Consider the following 14,306-nt stretch of genomic DNA (forward strand, 5'->3'; position numbering starts at 1 on the left):
AAAATTTGGTGAACTTAACATAGCATAACACTTGCTCATGTTTTCTTTTTTCGAGGAATAGTTTCTGTTATTTCTAGGGTGACTTACAGTATGTACTCATATTCACTTGTACAGCAAAACACTTTTGCAGAGAAAGAGTGTTTCTAAACAGAAGGAAAAGGGACAGGAGATGAAAGCCTTCTCTGGTTTTAGCACTTAAAGCAACCTCTGAGACATTTACACAAGTGAGCAGAAAAGTTAAAGAAACACAGTAGAGATGACACATTGGTCATCTAAATAAAGAAACACTTAAGATCATTTTAAACTTTATCTGGACTGTATGACATAGCATTTAGTGGGCATCCTGACAGGGATTACAAAAACAGTTCTACTGTGGTGGAGCCTTGCTGATGCTCTTTGTAAACACATCCACTTTCTCTTTATAAATAGTTTACAGAATCAAATCCACACAGAGGCGGTGTTGCAGTGAGGCAGAGAGTGAAGACACAGCCAGTGTGGAGGGATGGAAACTAGAAATAAGGAAAACTATCGTCACAGTGGTCAAACGTCCATTTTGAAAGTTTGGACGTAAATTTGGATGAGAGAAAAGGTTTACGTGAGTCCACTTAATCATAGCATGCCACACATCTCCATCCTCTGGCACTGTAACCGGATAAGCAAACAGCCTGACAACTTGACTCACCAGTCACATTTATAGCACCCCATACCCCCACACCGCAGCAAAAAACACCTACCAACACATGCAGCCCCCACACCCATTGCCCACCATGGCAGACAGTTGGTTTGGTCATCAACTTTCCTGATCTACCTCAACAGCTGTAAGTCTAAACTTGCAGCCCCACAGTTGTACAGCAACTCACAGTGAGAAGGGAAAAGCGACTTGTAACTAGGACAGAGCAGTCTGGCCCCTTTCCCTTCGAACCAGAGGCACAGATTTGCAGCAGCAGAGAGAAGACACTAGTCTTAGACGGAGTGAGAAAAAGAGAAGAGACTTTGTGGGAAGCTTGCTGCAACCACTGAGGGAAGAACCCCCCGGGACACAGACCAGTGTGTCCACATTGCAGAACATCCAGTTTTATAGATTTTTTTTTTGTTGTATCAGGGGAAGAATATTCACTGAGCTGACATCTAACCACCTGGAAACATGCACAAGCGCACAAAGATAAAGATTGCCATCTTCGTGCTGCTGGTGGGTATGGCTTGCATGTTCACAGCGGTGGTGACGGACCACTGGGCAGTGCTCAGCCCGCAGATGGATAAAATCAATGAGACCTGTGAGGCAGCCCACTTTGGCCTGTGGAGGCTGTGCAAGAAGCACATCTACATCAGCTCAGAAAACTACGTGGAGGGGCATGGCTGCGGACCCATCAGCCTGCCTGGAGGTAAGAGAACACTTGAGCAAAAAGCCCTCTGTAACTGGCAGATAAAATTAAATCAAAGCCGAGAGGGATATTTCCCTTTTTGTTTCTGTTGCTGCACCATTTAGACCAAAGGCGTGGTTCTATACTGTATGAATATTGTTTGTCTGTGACTGTGAGGTGCCTCTATGCAATCCAGCCCAGAGCTCTGAGGTATGAAGCTTCTAAGAATAGAGGTAGAGCAGGGTCAGTAGACATATAGACAAGTTTCAATAAACTTCCTTGTGAAACCGAAGAAAGATCCTATTCTGAGAGGCGTGTATGTAAACAGCCTTCCATAATGTAATAAACATTTTCCGACTGTGAGAACATAGTTCATTTCTCATCTGAAACATGCTTGAAGAAAATAACTAGATTAGTCAGTAGTTGACAGATGTCAGTGGTATTGAAATGCCTCGGCCCAGCACATGCATTAGTCCCTGAGCTAAGGCCATGTTTAGGCTATCTTATGCTACTGAGCCTCAGTCAGCTCTGTGATGATCCCCAGTGCCTCTTCCTTGAATACACTAGAGGGTGAGGGTGGAAACAGCATCCAGGAGGACCAGGCCGCATGACAAGGCCTTGAGAGGATGCCTTAGCTATCAGTTAGCTTAGAAGACTTACCCAGATCACAGGATATTTGAGATAGATATTTGACATCAACCTGAGATGGCCAAGCATGAGCCATGGAGTCCCAGCAGGCTGCAGGCGCTCACCGAGCAAACACCATAACAACAGCTGATTCCACTGATGTGGGATGTCCTTTTGTTTAGAGAGGTGTATATAGCGTAGAGCCTGCAGGCAACTGATCCATAAAACATGGGTGCCCGTACCTAATTTATACCCTCTATGGAACATCCTCAGGGAATCCACTGTCCAAATCATCTCTGGGTAAATAAACTGAAATGTCAGTATAGGTTAATCAGAACCATGTAATTGGACACTAGCTAGAAGGACACAATTTGCAGTTATTTATATTTCAATCAACTCCAATTGATTTTTAGTGTAAACCAGCATACAAGTCAACAAATATGAAGAATAAAATTTGCAGAATCTTACTCCCTCTAGAAGTCAACAACAGCTTATTAACTCAACCCAACTGCTTTTCATTAAAAACTGCAATCACCGAATGGGCTCTGTCACAGAATATTGTCTCTATTTCTTTACATTAGTGCCAGATTACACAGCTCTTTGCAGAACACTTCCAAGTAAAATGGGTCCCTGAAGCAATTTAACAGAGTGCTACCCTTCCATTTTTTACTCTACAGCACGTCAGATGGAACAATATTAGAGTTCATTCCTCTTTTTACTCCACTACTTAAGGTACTTCATAGCAATATTCAGTTGTTTGCATGGTTGTTGATTGCCGTGGACCACCCAACAGTACACAAAGTAACGTTAAAATGCTCTTTAAATACACACAGCACAATGATTTAATGTAAGATATAGGGTATAATACAAGGGGCCATTCTACTGCTGATGACAGCAGGATAGGAACATTTTTACTTAAAATGGAGTGTGTTCACACTGTGTGTATTAATACTTGCACTAAAGTAAAGCAGACTATAACTGACTAAAATGGGTACAAACAGTGTTGAGCAGTTGACTTGTGGTGAGTGTCAATTATCTGTAGAACCACGGCAACCCTGCTGGCACGTTATCTGTGACATTCATTATCTGACTGTTGATCATGATCTGTTCACTTAATGTAAATAAGCCTTCAGATTAATGCAATTCATAAAAACTGAAACATACTTCCAAAGTATGTCAGAGCTGATGGTGTCTGTTAGACTTTTGGGAATCCCAGACACTGACTGCACTACAGGGCCAGTCCAACAGCAGATGAAATGCCTGAGGATGGTTCATTGGTGTAGGCATGACAGGAATGTGCTGAATATCAAATCAGCTCTGCCCACTTAGACTTTCAGGGAATTCATCGGATGTATCAGTGGCAACTGTTTCTCTGGTTTCGCTGGTAATTTTTTTTAATTAGCACACACATACTGACATACACACATACTGATCCATAAATACTTGGAAAGGGAGTTCATTATATCACATTACATTACATTATAGTATATGTATTCCAAAGAGCCAGTTGTTTTTCACTAGCCACTTGTTCTTAGCACATGGCCACCGTGGCAGCCTTTATTGAAGGTGCAAGTAAATCTGGTAGATGCTCCATCAGTCTCCAGCGGTTTCTCAAAGCTGTATTTGGACAGGAACGCTTTTGTTTATCATAGCCACACGTCCTCAAAATGGCGTCAACCTCTGATCCAAAGCAGGACTTAAACACTGTGTGGGGAGGTCCTGTTCAAGACACTCATGTGGAAAATATGTGCTGAGTTGCCATTTGAGTCACTGCTGAAAAAAGTGTAGACGATGAGATGAGAAAAACTATTACACAGAGTTGCATTTTATGTTACTTAAGCTCAAAGACATACAGTTTCATCCAAGCCAAAGCTCACGTGAGGGCTATTTTAGTTGGCGCTATACTCTAAAATTAGTTGTCCTGCTTTTTATACTGGCTTTTCAAGATGCTGTGAGCTGTAAATAAGCAACACCCTGCTCACCCTGTTTGATTATAAGAGCTGCAAATGCTCGTTATTTTGTGCTCTAGTGACATTTTCAGTGGCAGTTTCAACGGCCACGGCATACAAAGACAGAAAATGAATATGATGTATCCACCATGATTTCAATTACAGACAAAGTGTGATTTAAAATGTGTGTTTTATTGTGTGTATTATATGTATTATCTATTATGTGAATAATATTGTGCAAACTGCTCAGTAGGCAGTCGTTGTGGTTATAAATATAAGCTACGTAAATGCTCAGCTGTCTTGGGTGGAAGCCACGAGGGTCAAGTGTTCACGCCAAGTGCGGCGTTAATCTGAGTGACGGGACCGCCTGGAAGAGTCAGGCATAGCTCTGTCCCACCAAACTGTTCCCACGAGACCCGCAGCTTCACCTCTCTGTGTAGCACACACACTCAGCCACTCAGATTACTTTACACGCCCTCGGATGGGATGCATAGTCCAAAAAGCAAATGGAACTGCTGGTATTTTGCCTTTATAGGTACTCAAAAGACATACCAATCCAGGGATAGGCATCACATATGGGCAAGGAGAATTGCCAGTGATGTCTTTAATTCTTATATAGACATATGCTTCTCGCCCATATGTGGGTTTATAGCTGAATCGTATGCTCGAATTTAAAGAGCCAAATCAATATCAAAAGTAAAATGTAGAGTCAATATAAATGTGATACCCTTGAAATAATCTATTTTGCACAAGTCATTAAAAAAGTGTGGTAGTAAAACCTGCCACACCCTATAGCAAAAGGCACTAATGTATATACAGTAATTGTAATGTACACTGAGGTTGACCTTGCAACAACATAATTGAAGTTATCTTCACTTGTGTAACGACAGCCAAATACAGCCGACAAAACAACAACATAGGCTCAGATATCTGGGCCAATCTTGGCTCCCACTGCAGACATCAAAGCTATAAAAGGTTCTGCTGTGATGTGACAGTGTGCGGGGACAATGCTTCACTGATGTCCTCACCTGATCTTTGACGATGATGATGATGATGGATTGCCCTTTTAGGAAGAAGAAATACTTGACAGAGCTTGTCAGCAGAGACTAGCAGGATAAAGACCAACAAGTGGTGCAGCACTGTGTCTGTGTGTGTCCGGGTGTGTTTGCCATGTTTCTTCCTATTGAAAAAGTTGTCTGGTGTTAGAGCAAAGTGATAAAGTTCACTAAGGGGTGGATTTGCATTTTCTTAAAAACATGACTATTTGAGGGAAAGTTCAGAGATAGTTTTCAGCTTCCCTTTTGAATGCAAGATATACAGACTCAGATATACAACTAGTTGACGAGTCTCTATCACTCCCACATATGTTCCTTCTACAGTGAAAACAGTGGAGCTTGTTGCTTAGTAACAACAGTTTTTTTTTTCTGATGGACAATCCATGTCCTCATTCATAAAAACATCTTTTTTATATGTGGGCCAACACAAATGACACACAGCTTTAAAAGCTTGTAATTTCAAAAGTGGCTTTGGTAGATTTTGTAAAAATTGCAATGTTGAAAAATATGATTGAGAGATAATGTTTGTGCCTGCCGCATCAAATTACCCATGTTTCCGTTTTGTGCCACCTGACATCCCCTTTAGCTTATTTTCACGGTTTCCAGGGTTTCCAGGGTTTCCAGGGAAGATTATCTACCATCCCAGCATGGGTCATCGAGCTCAAATCGTAAGATGACACCATGCAGAACTACATATTTTCACATGAAAGCATTTCACTGATGTCCCATGGTGAGACTGTATGGAAAAGGAGATTAGGAGCATGCATGTGAGTGGAGACCTCATAGAATAACCAAGATCATTGATGTGCACTTGACTTGGCACGAGATCAAGTTACATAGTGGTCTGGTGCTGCACACATACATTTTCACTCTGTGAAAACAATCATCCATATCTAAGTGTATTTCTTTTTATTGCCAATACACTGAGATGTTAAGTTTGATCCACCTGTCTACACTTGTTCAACGACTTTTCACCACATATGCGTGTTTAAACCCCAACAGGAAGTCTGTAGCATGTGATAAGTCAGAAGTTATCAAAAGGAAACCAGGAAACCAAGTCTGTCTCTGAACTGGAATGATTTTATTTGTTTTATTGCCACTTGGCACAGCATCAAAGAACATTTACTCCACCAAACCACCCCGTGGTCACATAAAGGGCCTGGCTTCATTTGTACAAATCCCCAAGGTTTAACACCTCATCTGCTCGAAAAATTGAATTGGATGTTTGCTGTAACCACTTTCACTTTGACATTCAAAGCACACAAAGCAGACGAGGCTCTGCACAGCATCACACGGCCATTTTAGTGGTAATATTATCCTGATGGTGTCAATCTGTGAGATGCTTTTGGAATAAACAAAGTGAGATTGATCTGAGACCATGTGATGTGTTCAGCAAAAGCATTGTATTCACACAGTTTGTTACAGCACATGGAGTACAGCCAATGGGGCAACAGTCTGTGGGGCAAAGCTTGACGTTCAATGATGTAAGATTTTATTTTGTGAAATAAAAATGAATTCTGAAACGCAGACACAGCAAAAATCCTCCACATAACAGACTGTGGACATCAGCATTGAAAGCAGTTGAAGGCTTCCACTGTGATGCCATTCTAATTAACAAATTAATTATCACACTCATGTTTCTACTATATGACCCTCTCTTGATGGTTTCCTTGCTTTTTATGCATGAAGTGTGTGTTTGCATAGGGTGACATTAAAATGTCATGATATTTCATGAGACAAGGCTGAACGTTTTCTAAAAAATACATAAAGAACAGGTAAATCAAATCCAGTGAGGTTTTAATTATCAAATCATTGTTGTGTGTGAGTTGTGAATTCATAACATATGATAAGAAAAGACTCTGTGTAGCTTTTTTCATACCATATCTACGTGCTCAACATGAACGGCAGACAAACAAAGTCAGCGGCTAGCTGGTCATGGTAGTGGAGTTTATAGAGCCAGATAGTTTCATCAAGAGTTGGTGTAGACCAAAGCAAAGCTAAAATAGAGTGAATGTTTGTTTTAAACTCCAAATAAATGAAAATGTTAATCCGTGTCTGCTTGATGTTAGAGTGGGAAGTAGTTTGCTATCACTACAGATGGTATGATCTTTACAGTATGTCAATATTGTCACAATATATGTTGTGTTTACAGCTTGTTGTGCTGCCCCCAAGTGGCCAAAACATCAGTGAATGCTGGTTTAACTCTGAACTAACTGTTAATTTCTTTCTTTTCACAGAGGAAAACTGCACTTACTTCAGACACTTCACTCCAGGGCAGGATACTGAAATATTTGAATATAAAACACAAAAAGGTAGGTTTCTGTCATTGGCCCTGCGTGGGCGTAACTTTATTTCCATTCTGTCAAAAAATGAAAAAAGAAAATGTAATTCATTTTCTAATCATGTTCCTCGGGACATTAGAGCATCTCGGTCTGTGTGAAGTTGAACATCAAACTGGCGGCATCACAGTTGGCCAAGTGACCTCACGTGCTGCTGCTCCTCTCGCTGCTCTCTGTGGGTTTAGAGTTTCATTCATGTTCCACTTCTGACTGCAGCACAGGCATCATTGTCACAGCAGGTGTATTTGACTCTCAGTGACAAAACCTTTCACAGGACATGAAAAGATCCTGAGCGACAGTCAGATTTTCAGTCTTTTCATAAGCCTTTGTCCAACTAGCTAAAGGTCAATGTGTCGACATAGGTCATAACTGGCAATACTTTATGTCCCTCACCGTCTCCTTGCTTTGTATGTGATATATGTTCATTTCTGTAGTGTGCCTCAGACGTTTTTGTCACATATCATGATGGAAGATTTTGGTGCATATACTGATGCTTTTTGAAAATGTAAGATTTTTCTTGGAGTTTGTTTCCCCTATGATGGTCGTCACTATAGTCTACTCACTGAGCCACAGAATGTGTACTGACGTGAGGCTGACAGTGTTTCATATATGATGCCTTCAGAGGAGTGCGAGACGTGTACTGTACGTACAGAACAGGCACCATTTCATAGCCGTGTGTGTTTGCTCCAACCCCCATTCCCTGCATCTTCCATTCCTTCCATCCACTCTCCAGTGACCCTGTTACAGCTAATGTGTAATGTGTATTAGGGTGCAGAACATGTGGTGAACTGTCAGACTCAATTATTGGGGTGTAAATGTGAATAGCCTTGTGCATGACATCGCACACACTCCCACACCCTAAACTCAGAGATGCTAATGAAAGCATTCGTGGTTACCCCTCCCCCATCCTGCCAAACACACACACACACACACACACACATGTGCAGCATCCCAGTGCTGATGGTTAGCCCTTGAGAGACACACTGCAACTTCTGGAATGATTGCAGCACTGACTTAAGTTCCCTATAGTGTTATTCACTCTTGACTGAGCCATTTGGCTATACCATAATGGCACATAAGGTTGAACGAACATAGTACTGAAGATGTATGTCACCAGAGGCACATCTATTCAGACAGGAGGACTCTTTTCTGTCAGAGGGGGTTCACCAGTAAAAACTAAATGAAGTGTACTCAAAATTTTGCAAGCCGAGAATAGTGAAGGATGCTGTAGGAATGGATCTGGGCTTTTTGAGGTTCTTCGTATCTTTTACAAACATGAGTTGATTATGTAAAATGTCTACATAAACCTGTCTTCCTCCTCAGGGCACAAAGAATATAAAACCTCACAGCCCAAATTCATACCGAGGCCTGACATACAGTTTCACCCCATAGGTTTCTTCCATAGGAATAAATTGCAGTTAAAGGCAAGAAAAAAAGGAATGTGATCATCAATTTTCTGAATTTGATCTATGTAGTTTTTTCCCTTTGTTTATGACTTAAAAACAGTGAAAAAAAATGCACATTTCATTTCTTCTGCTTTTTTGCAGAAAAAAAAAATGTGGTTAATTCTAAATGAATTCTTTACCGGTTTTCACAGAAAAATAACAAAATTATAAAGATTATCCTGGCAAAATCTTTTATCATCTGTTCTTGAGTCATAAACAGGAGACAAAACTTTGAAGATCAGACTTCGATAATAGATCACCAGATTTTTTGTCTCACTTGCATCCTGGGGCTTCTGTACATTTCCATTTAAACCCCTTATATTACCACTTTGTTGTCTGCAGACATGCTCAAAGATTGAATTATGCTGCAGGCACCAGCTGCTTTGACTATACTTAGAAAATCCATCTTTTCTCACCTGAAATAACATGCAAACCAATCAAAATCTTACCTCATTTTTATCCAAGGGGCAGTTTATATTTTTAATCATATCTCACTTCCCAGCTGTTCTTGTTTTAGTTGATTGATCCTCTTTAAATTTTCATCGCTTTATTTATTTCTAAGATTTTATTTTTCTCTAATCTAGGTCTACTATTTTGGCTTTCCATTATTTTTACTTTTTATCGCCATTTTTTAGGCTTCCTATTGTGTTCCTTGGTGTCGAGGATCTTTTGTCCATCCAAGGTTGCATGAATTTAATGGATAGAGGGAGAAACTACATATGCAAATGTCTATAAACACACAAATAATCCCACCAACCAACATGCAAATGAACACCACAGCATACAGCTGCACAGAAAAGTATTAAACCCCCTTTGTAAATTAGGTGTATTGGGAAAATATACAAACTTTCTGATGTGTTCAATGAACAACTCAACCAAGAGCAACTGAAATAGCTCAACACAACTAATATTACAAGGGGGTTCTCCAAATTCAACACAATATAACACTTTTAATGACTAATGCAGTCTCAAATTATATGGCCACATCTATAGTGCTGTATAACACGGTCTCACAGACATGGTGACTCACATAGAAGTCAAACCATGTTCTTCAATAGTGTGACTACAGTGACCATTAACTGCTGGGTTGACCTTAAAATATGTCAATCTCAGGTTTCTGAGAAATCCTTCCAGTGATTAAGCTGTGTGTGACTGAAACACTGGGATCTTTTAAAATCTGTGTTGCCCTTGGTGTTGAGAAAGTTTGGTGTTTCAGACTGAGCTAGCCAACGAGTGCTCAGGGTGCGGCCCATTCTCCCCAGCCAGCAGGAGATGAAGGCTCTTTCCCCCAAAGGAGCGCCTCTCCTCTGGGGATAGTTCACAGGGGAACAGGGGAACAGGGGAACAGGGGAACAGGGGAAGAGGCGAACAGGCGGCAGATCAAAGGCCCTGCATCCTATCCACCTCTCAGAAAACCGCTCAGAAAAACAAGCCAGCCGCTGTTCCTATTACACACACACACACGCACACACACTGTATCTGTAAATGCAAGTGCCAGATTAGATTCAAATAGTTTATTTGTGTGTTGAATGTAAAGATCATTGCTTTCATAGCACAAAGCAATAAAGAATAAATCTAGTCATATTCTACAATTTTCCAATTGCCCACAAATCCTGTATGAAGGCCTTTGATCCTACTGATACTATCACGAACAAAGGCACTCTAGTTTACTCCAACACTCCACCCTGCTGTTGTAAAAAACAGTGTCAAATGTGTATTATTCCCCCGCTGAAAATAGTCCCAGACAAAGGCGCTATTTAAACCTGTTTGAGTAATATTTTCTAAAAACTACAATGCCCATACTATTTTAAGAGATAACTGAAAATCAGCCTGTTGAAAAGCTGTCATGTCAGGCCCTTTAAGCCTTTACTCATACTAAACATTCTCCAAAAACATATATTAATAGCAAATTATTCCACATGCAAACCCAGCTAATCTCTAAAAGATAAAACACTGGCTCAAAATTTAAACCAAGTTAGGGTGTGACTGTCAAACAAACTGAATGTTGTCACCAACTAGTCACACAATGCTTTAATTAAAAAAAAAAGCAACTAGAGCCTTTATTTAAATGACAGTCTAATCTACAGTAGAAATCCCACACTGCTATAACTAAGTTTGAAATGGAAGATTGTAGCTTTTTTTTCTGTTTACACTGTTTTTAAAAGCAGAGAATGTGGTGCGTCTCATGGGCCACTCTAACAGAAAAGTTGACTTGTTTGTATTTATGAATCAAAAGAAATACATCAAATGGTGGATTCAGACCTTGTTTGCCTAATTAGGGAATTCCTAATGGGAGGATCTGTTGACTTACTGAAATATTCACAAAAAAAAATGGAAATGTAATACTGACAATGTGAAATTAAATAATATGATCACAAAGGACATTTACAAACCTCATCATGTCAAAACTTTTGCTCTCTATGTTTCCAGAGTACAACATCTCCGCTGCAGCCATCTCCATCTTCAGTCTAGCCTTCATGATCCTGGGGTCTCTGTGTTTAGCGGGGTCGTGTACCGGTAAAGGCAAAGGACGAGACTACCTCCTCAAACCCGCTGGCATGTTTTTTGCATTTGCAGGTTGGTTCAGTTCACCAAGAAAATACATATATCCCTGCAGCATTAACATTACTGAGGGAAAAAACCTCACTTTGCCTTTATGGTCACATCATGTTTACACATCTGTCTCCATCCCAGGTCTCTGTTCCTTCATCTCACTGGAGGTGATGCGCCAATCAGTCAAACGCATGATCGAGAGCGAGGACACAATCTGGATCGAATACCACTACGCCTGGTCCTTCGCTTGTGCCTGCACTGGCTTTATCCTCCTCTTTCTCACTGGTATAGCCCTCCTGATCCTCTCCATGCCCCAGATGCCCAGGAACCCATGGGAGACTTGCATGGACGCCGAGCCGGATCAAGTGGAGTGATAGATTTATGAATTCAGGATGAGAGCAACTGTGTCTGTTTGTTTCGAGTACAGATGTTAGATTAATTTCAAGAATAAGAGCTGCCTATTCAGGGTAAGGTCATGATGGTATAAAATGGTTTGGGTGTGGATGGACTATAGCCATGATGGGAAATTTACCTCCCTACAATTAAACAGCAACTTGAATATAGGCATTTTGTCAGAAGGTTTGCCTTATCCTGTATATCCACCCAGAGAGTAAAATGTGGCAGTCCTCTCCAGCATGTCTCTAGATAACAGTTCATGTTGGAGGCCAGAGCTCAAATCTGTCCTGAGGCCTAAAAAAACACCATAATTCTCAGTAGTTATGCATAATTTACATTAAGATTTTAGATTAATTTAGATTATGAGAATATAGTGCATACAGTTATGGTCTTACATCTACCGTAGGTGACTTTATGTGACTTTATGCACTGCATTATGTATGATATCTTGTACATATCTGATGTTAGTCTGTTGACTTTTGTATGGGGATCACTCAAGGAATCACTTTCAAGAAATATCAATCAAGTAAGACGAGTCAAGACATGTACTCAAATGATAAGTTGTACATTTCTAAGATTTATGAAGAACCTTTAAGGATGACGAATGTCCCATTAAAATAAGAACCTCGTGAATAAATGACTTAAGCAAAGCAGTAGCACAGAGCAGGTTTGTGTGTGTGTGTGTGTGTGTGTGTGTGTGTGTGTGTGTGTGTGTGTGTGTGTGGCAGGCTGAATACTAAGCACCCACACAGTCTGCAACGCTGATCATGTTGGAAAAGGTTCAGTTCTAGCAGGTGCACATACAAGGCCTTTTACTTTTTGTTGACAGCTTCCAAACAAAACTGATACAAAAAATTCTCTGTTCATTTTCATGTGTCACTGTGACCCATCCAAAATAGCACCTTGTGTTTACCATTTTGTCAGCGTACAACAAATGTAAAGAGATCATAAAAATGGGTTCATGATCATTAACCCCTGTGAGCAGACTGGCTGTTATTAAATCAACCAAATCCCATGAGCATAACAAAGAGAAAATGTTGCAAGGCCAAGTTCACACTGCTTCTATCCAGCTGGGTTTGAGAAACAGAAAAACCTCTATAAGCTGCTAACTTTATATATACTATGCAATGCCATGCGATGCGATGCCATGCCATGCCATGCCATACCATGGTATGCTGATATTTTACTTAAGCAAACAAATTTGAAGCAAACTCAACAAAACTCCATTCAAAATTTTAGAAATAAAAAATACAAAAGTATCAAGATTGAAATACACTTAAGTACCAAAATCAAAAGCAGTGGTTGATCTGCGGTGGGATGATGGGAAACACCATCCCCCTTGTTAGCAAAATGACCAAAACGTGTCTTGCCACTATTGTTGGATTATAATTATGAATAATGAATATGTTAATGTATACATCACTTTAATGTTGCTGCTGGTAAAGTTGGGGTTCATTTTAATTACTCTGTGTGCCGCTGGGTAGCTTGTAAATTTTCCCCGAGGATCAATAAAGTCTCATGTTAACCTATCATAGTACACCCAAATTTATTTGTTGATCATATTTTTTTATAATTGATCTGAATCTGGAAAGTAACTAAAGCTATTACATGAATATAGTGGACTAAAATGTACTGCTGGTGGCGCAGAGGTATAAAGTACGACATGGAAATACTCTGGTAAAGTACCTCAAGTATCTCAGAATAGTGCTGTCGAAACAGACAATAGTTCTTACTTTGCGTGGCATCATGAAATAGCTGCAGTCCTGTGTGCATCGAGGTGAGCAGCTTAGCAGTTAATGTATCTGAATGTTCTGTGTCTGCTGTCTGTGAGAGCTGCAACCATCCATGTTATGAGCTACATTTCTTCTGACTTGACTTTAATGTTTTTTTGACCGACTGTAACTTGTCTGATATGTTTGACTAAGAAACAAGTGAAAAGAAAAAGAAAGAAATCAAACAGGAATACTGATGAGTGGCACTGCTGGTATGAATTTCTATATTGTTTGTCTTTTTCATTGAATATGGCATGCAGTTTAACAAGGTTTTGAATGCAATAGATCATGTGTGTGTTCACGTGCTATATCTTTGTAATGAAAAATAAAGCTTTAGCTTTGGAAAACTTTTGCCAGAGATCGCTTTGTGCTTTTTGTGTTCTTTGCTTTTGTGTACCAAAGACAACGGTGTGAAGACGACTAGATTTTGATGAGAGGTGTGGCGGCCTTCTGGCTCTGCATGTAGCGTGTTGTATCTCCTTTCAGGTCCTGGGACTCTATTAGTCCAACTGGGTGCAGCTGACAGGTCCATCCAAAATGGATTTAGGACTAGCGGTCCCCACTGCTGACATTGTGACCATTGTCTGGATGGACACATTACGCTGCGTATCCACTGAAGAACCAACTGACTCATTGTCCCAATGTTTATGTGTGCTTTTTAATTCAGGTATTCTTTCTCACTGCAAGTGCTGAGAAACCCCAGATGGTAAATTTTGGAGCATTGCTGAGTCTTTAAATGACTCCAGTTACCACTTTAAATACGGCAAATCTCTGCCCCTAGTGATTCCTATAGACAGTGGCCCAGATAA

At 40.3% G+C, this 14,306-nt stretch overlaps 1 protein-coding gene across 1 annotated transcript; it reads left to right on the plus strand.

Annotated features, from left to right (window-relative positions):
* The first annotated feature begins 859 nt into the window (after positions 1–859).
* On the plus strand, positions 860–13,849 carry cacng1a (calcium channel, voltage-dependent, gamma subunit 1a). Its single transcript, XM_070828348.1, has 4 exons — positions 860–1,382; positions 7,230–7,304; positions 11,207–11,353; positions 11,471–13,849. Exons 1-4 carry the CDS (start codon positions 1,145–1,147, stop codon positions 11,701–11,703), a joined length of 693 nt encoding a protein of 230 aa, XP_070684449.1. The 5' UTR covers positions 860–1,144; the 3' UTR covers positions 11,704–13,849.
* The last annotated feature ends 457 nt before the right edge of the window (positions 13,850–14,306 follow it).

The sequence above is a fragment of the Pempheris klunzingeri genome, chromosome 3 (genome assembly GCF_042242105.1).
Source record: "Pempheris klunzingeri isolate RE-2024b chromosome 3, fPemKlu1.hap1, whole genome shotgun sequence".
Taxonomy (NCBI): Eukaryota; Metazoa; Chordata; class Actinopteri; order Acropomatiformes; family Pempheridae; genus Pempheris; species Pempheris klunzingeri.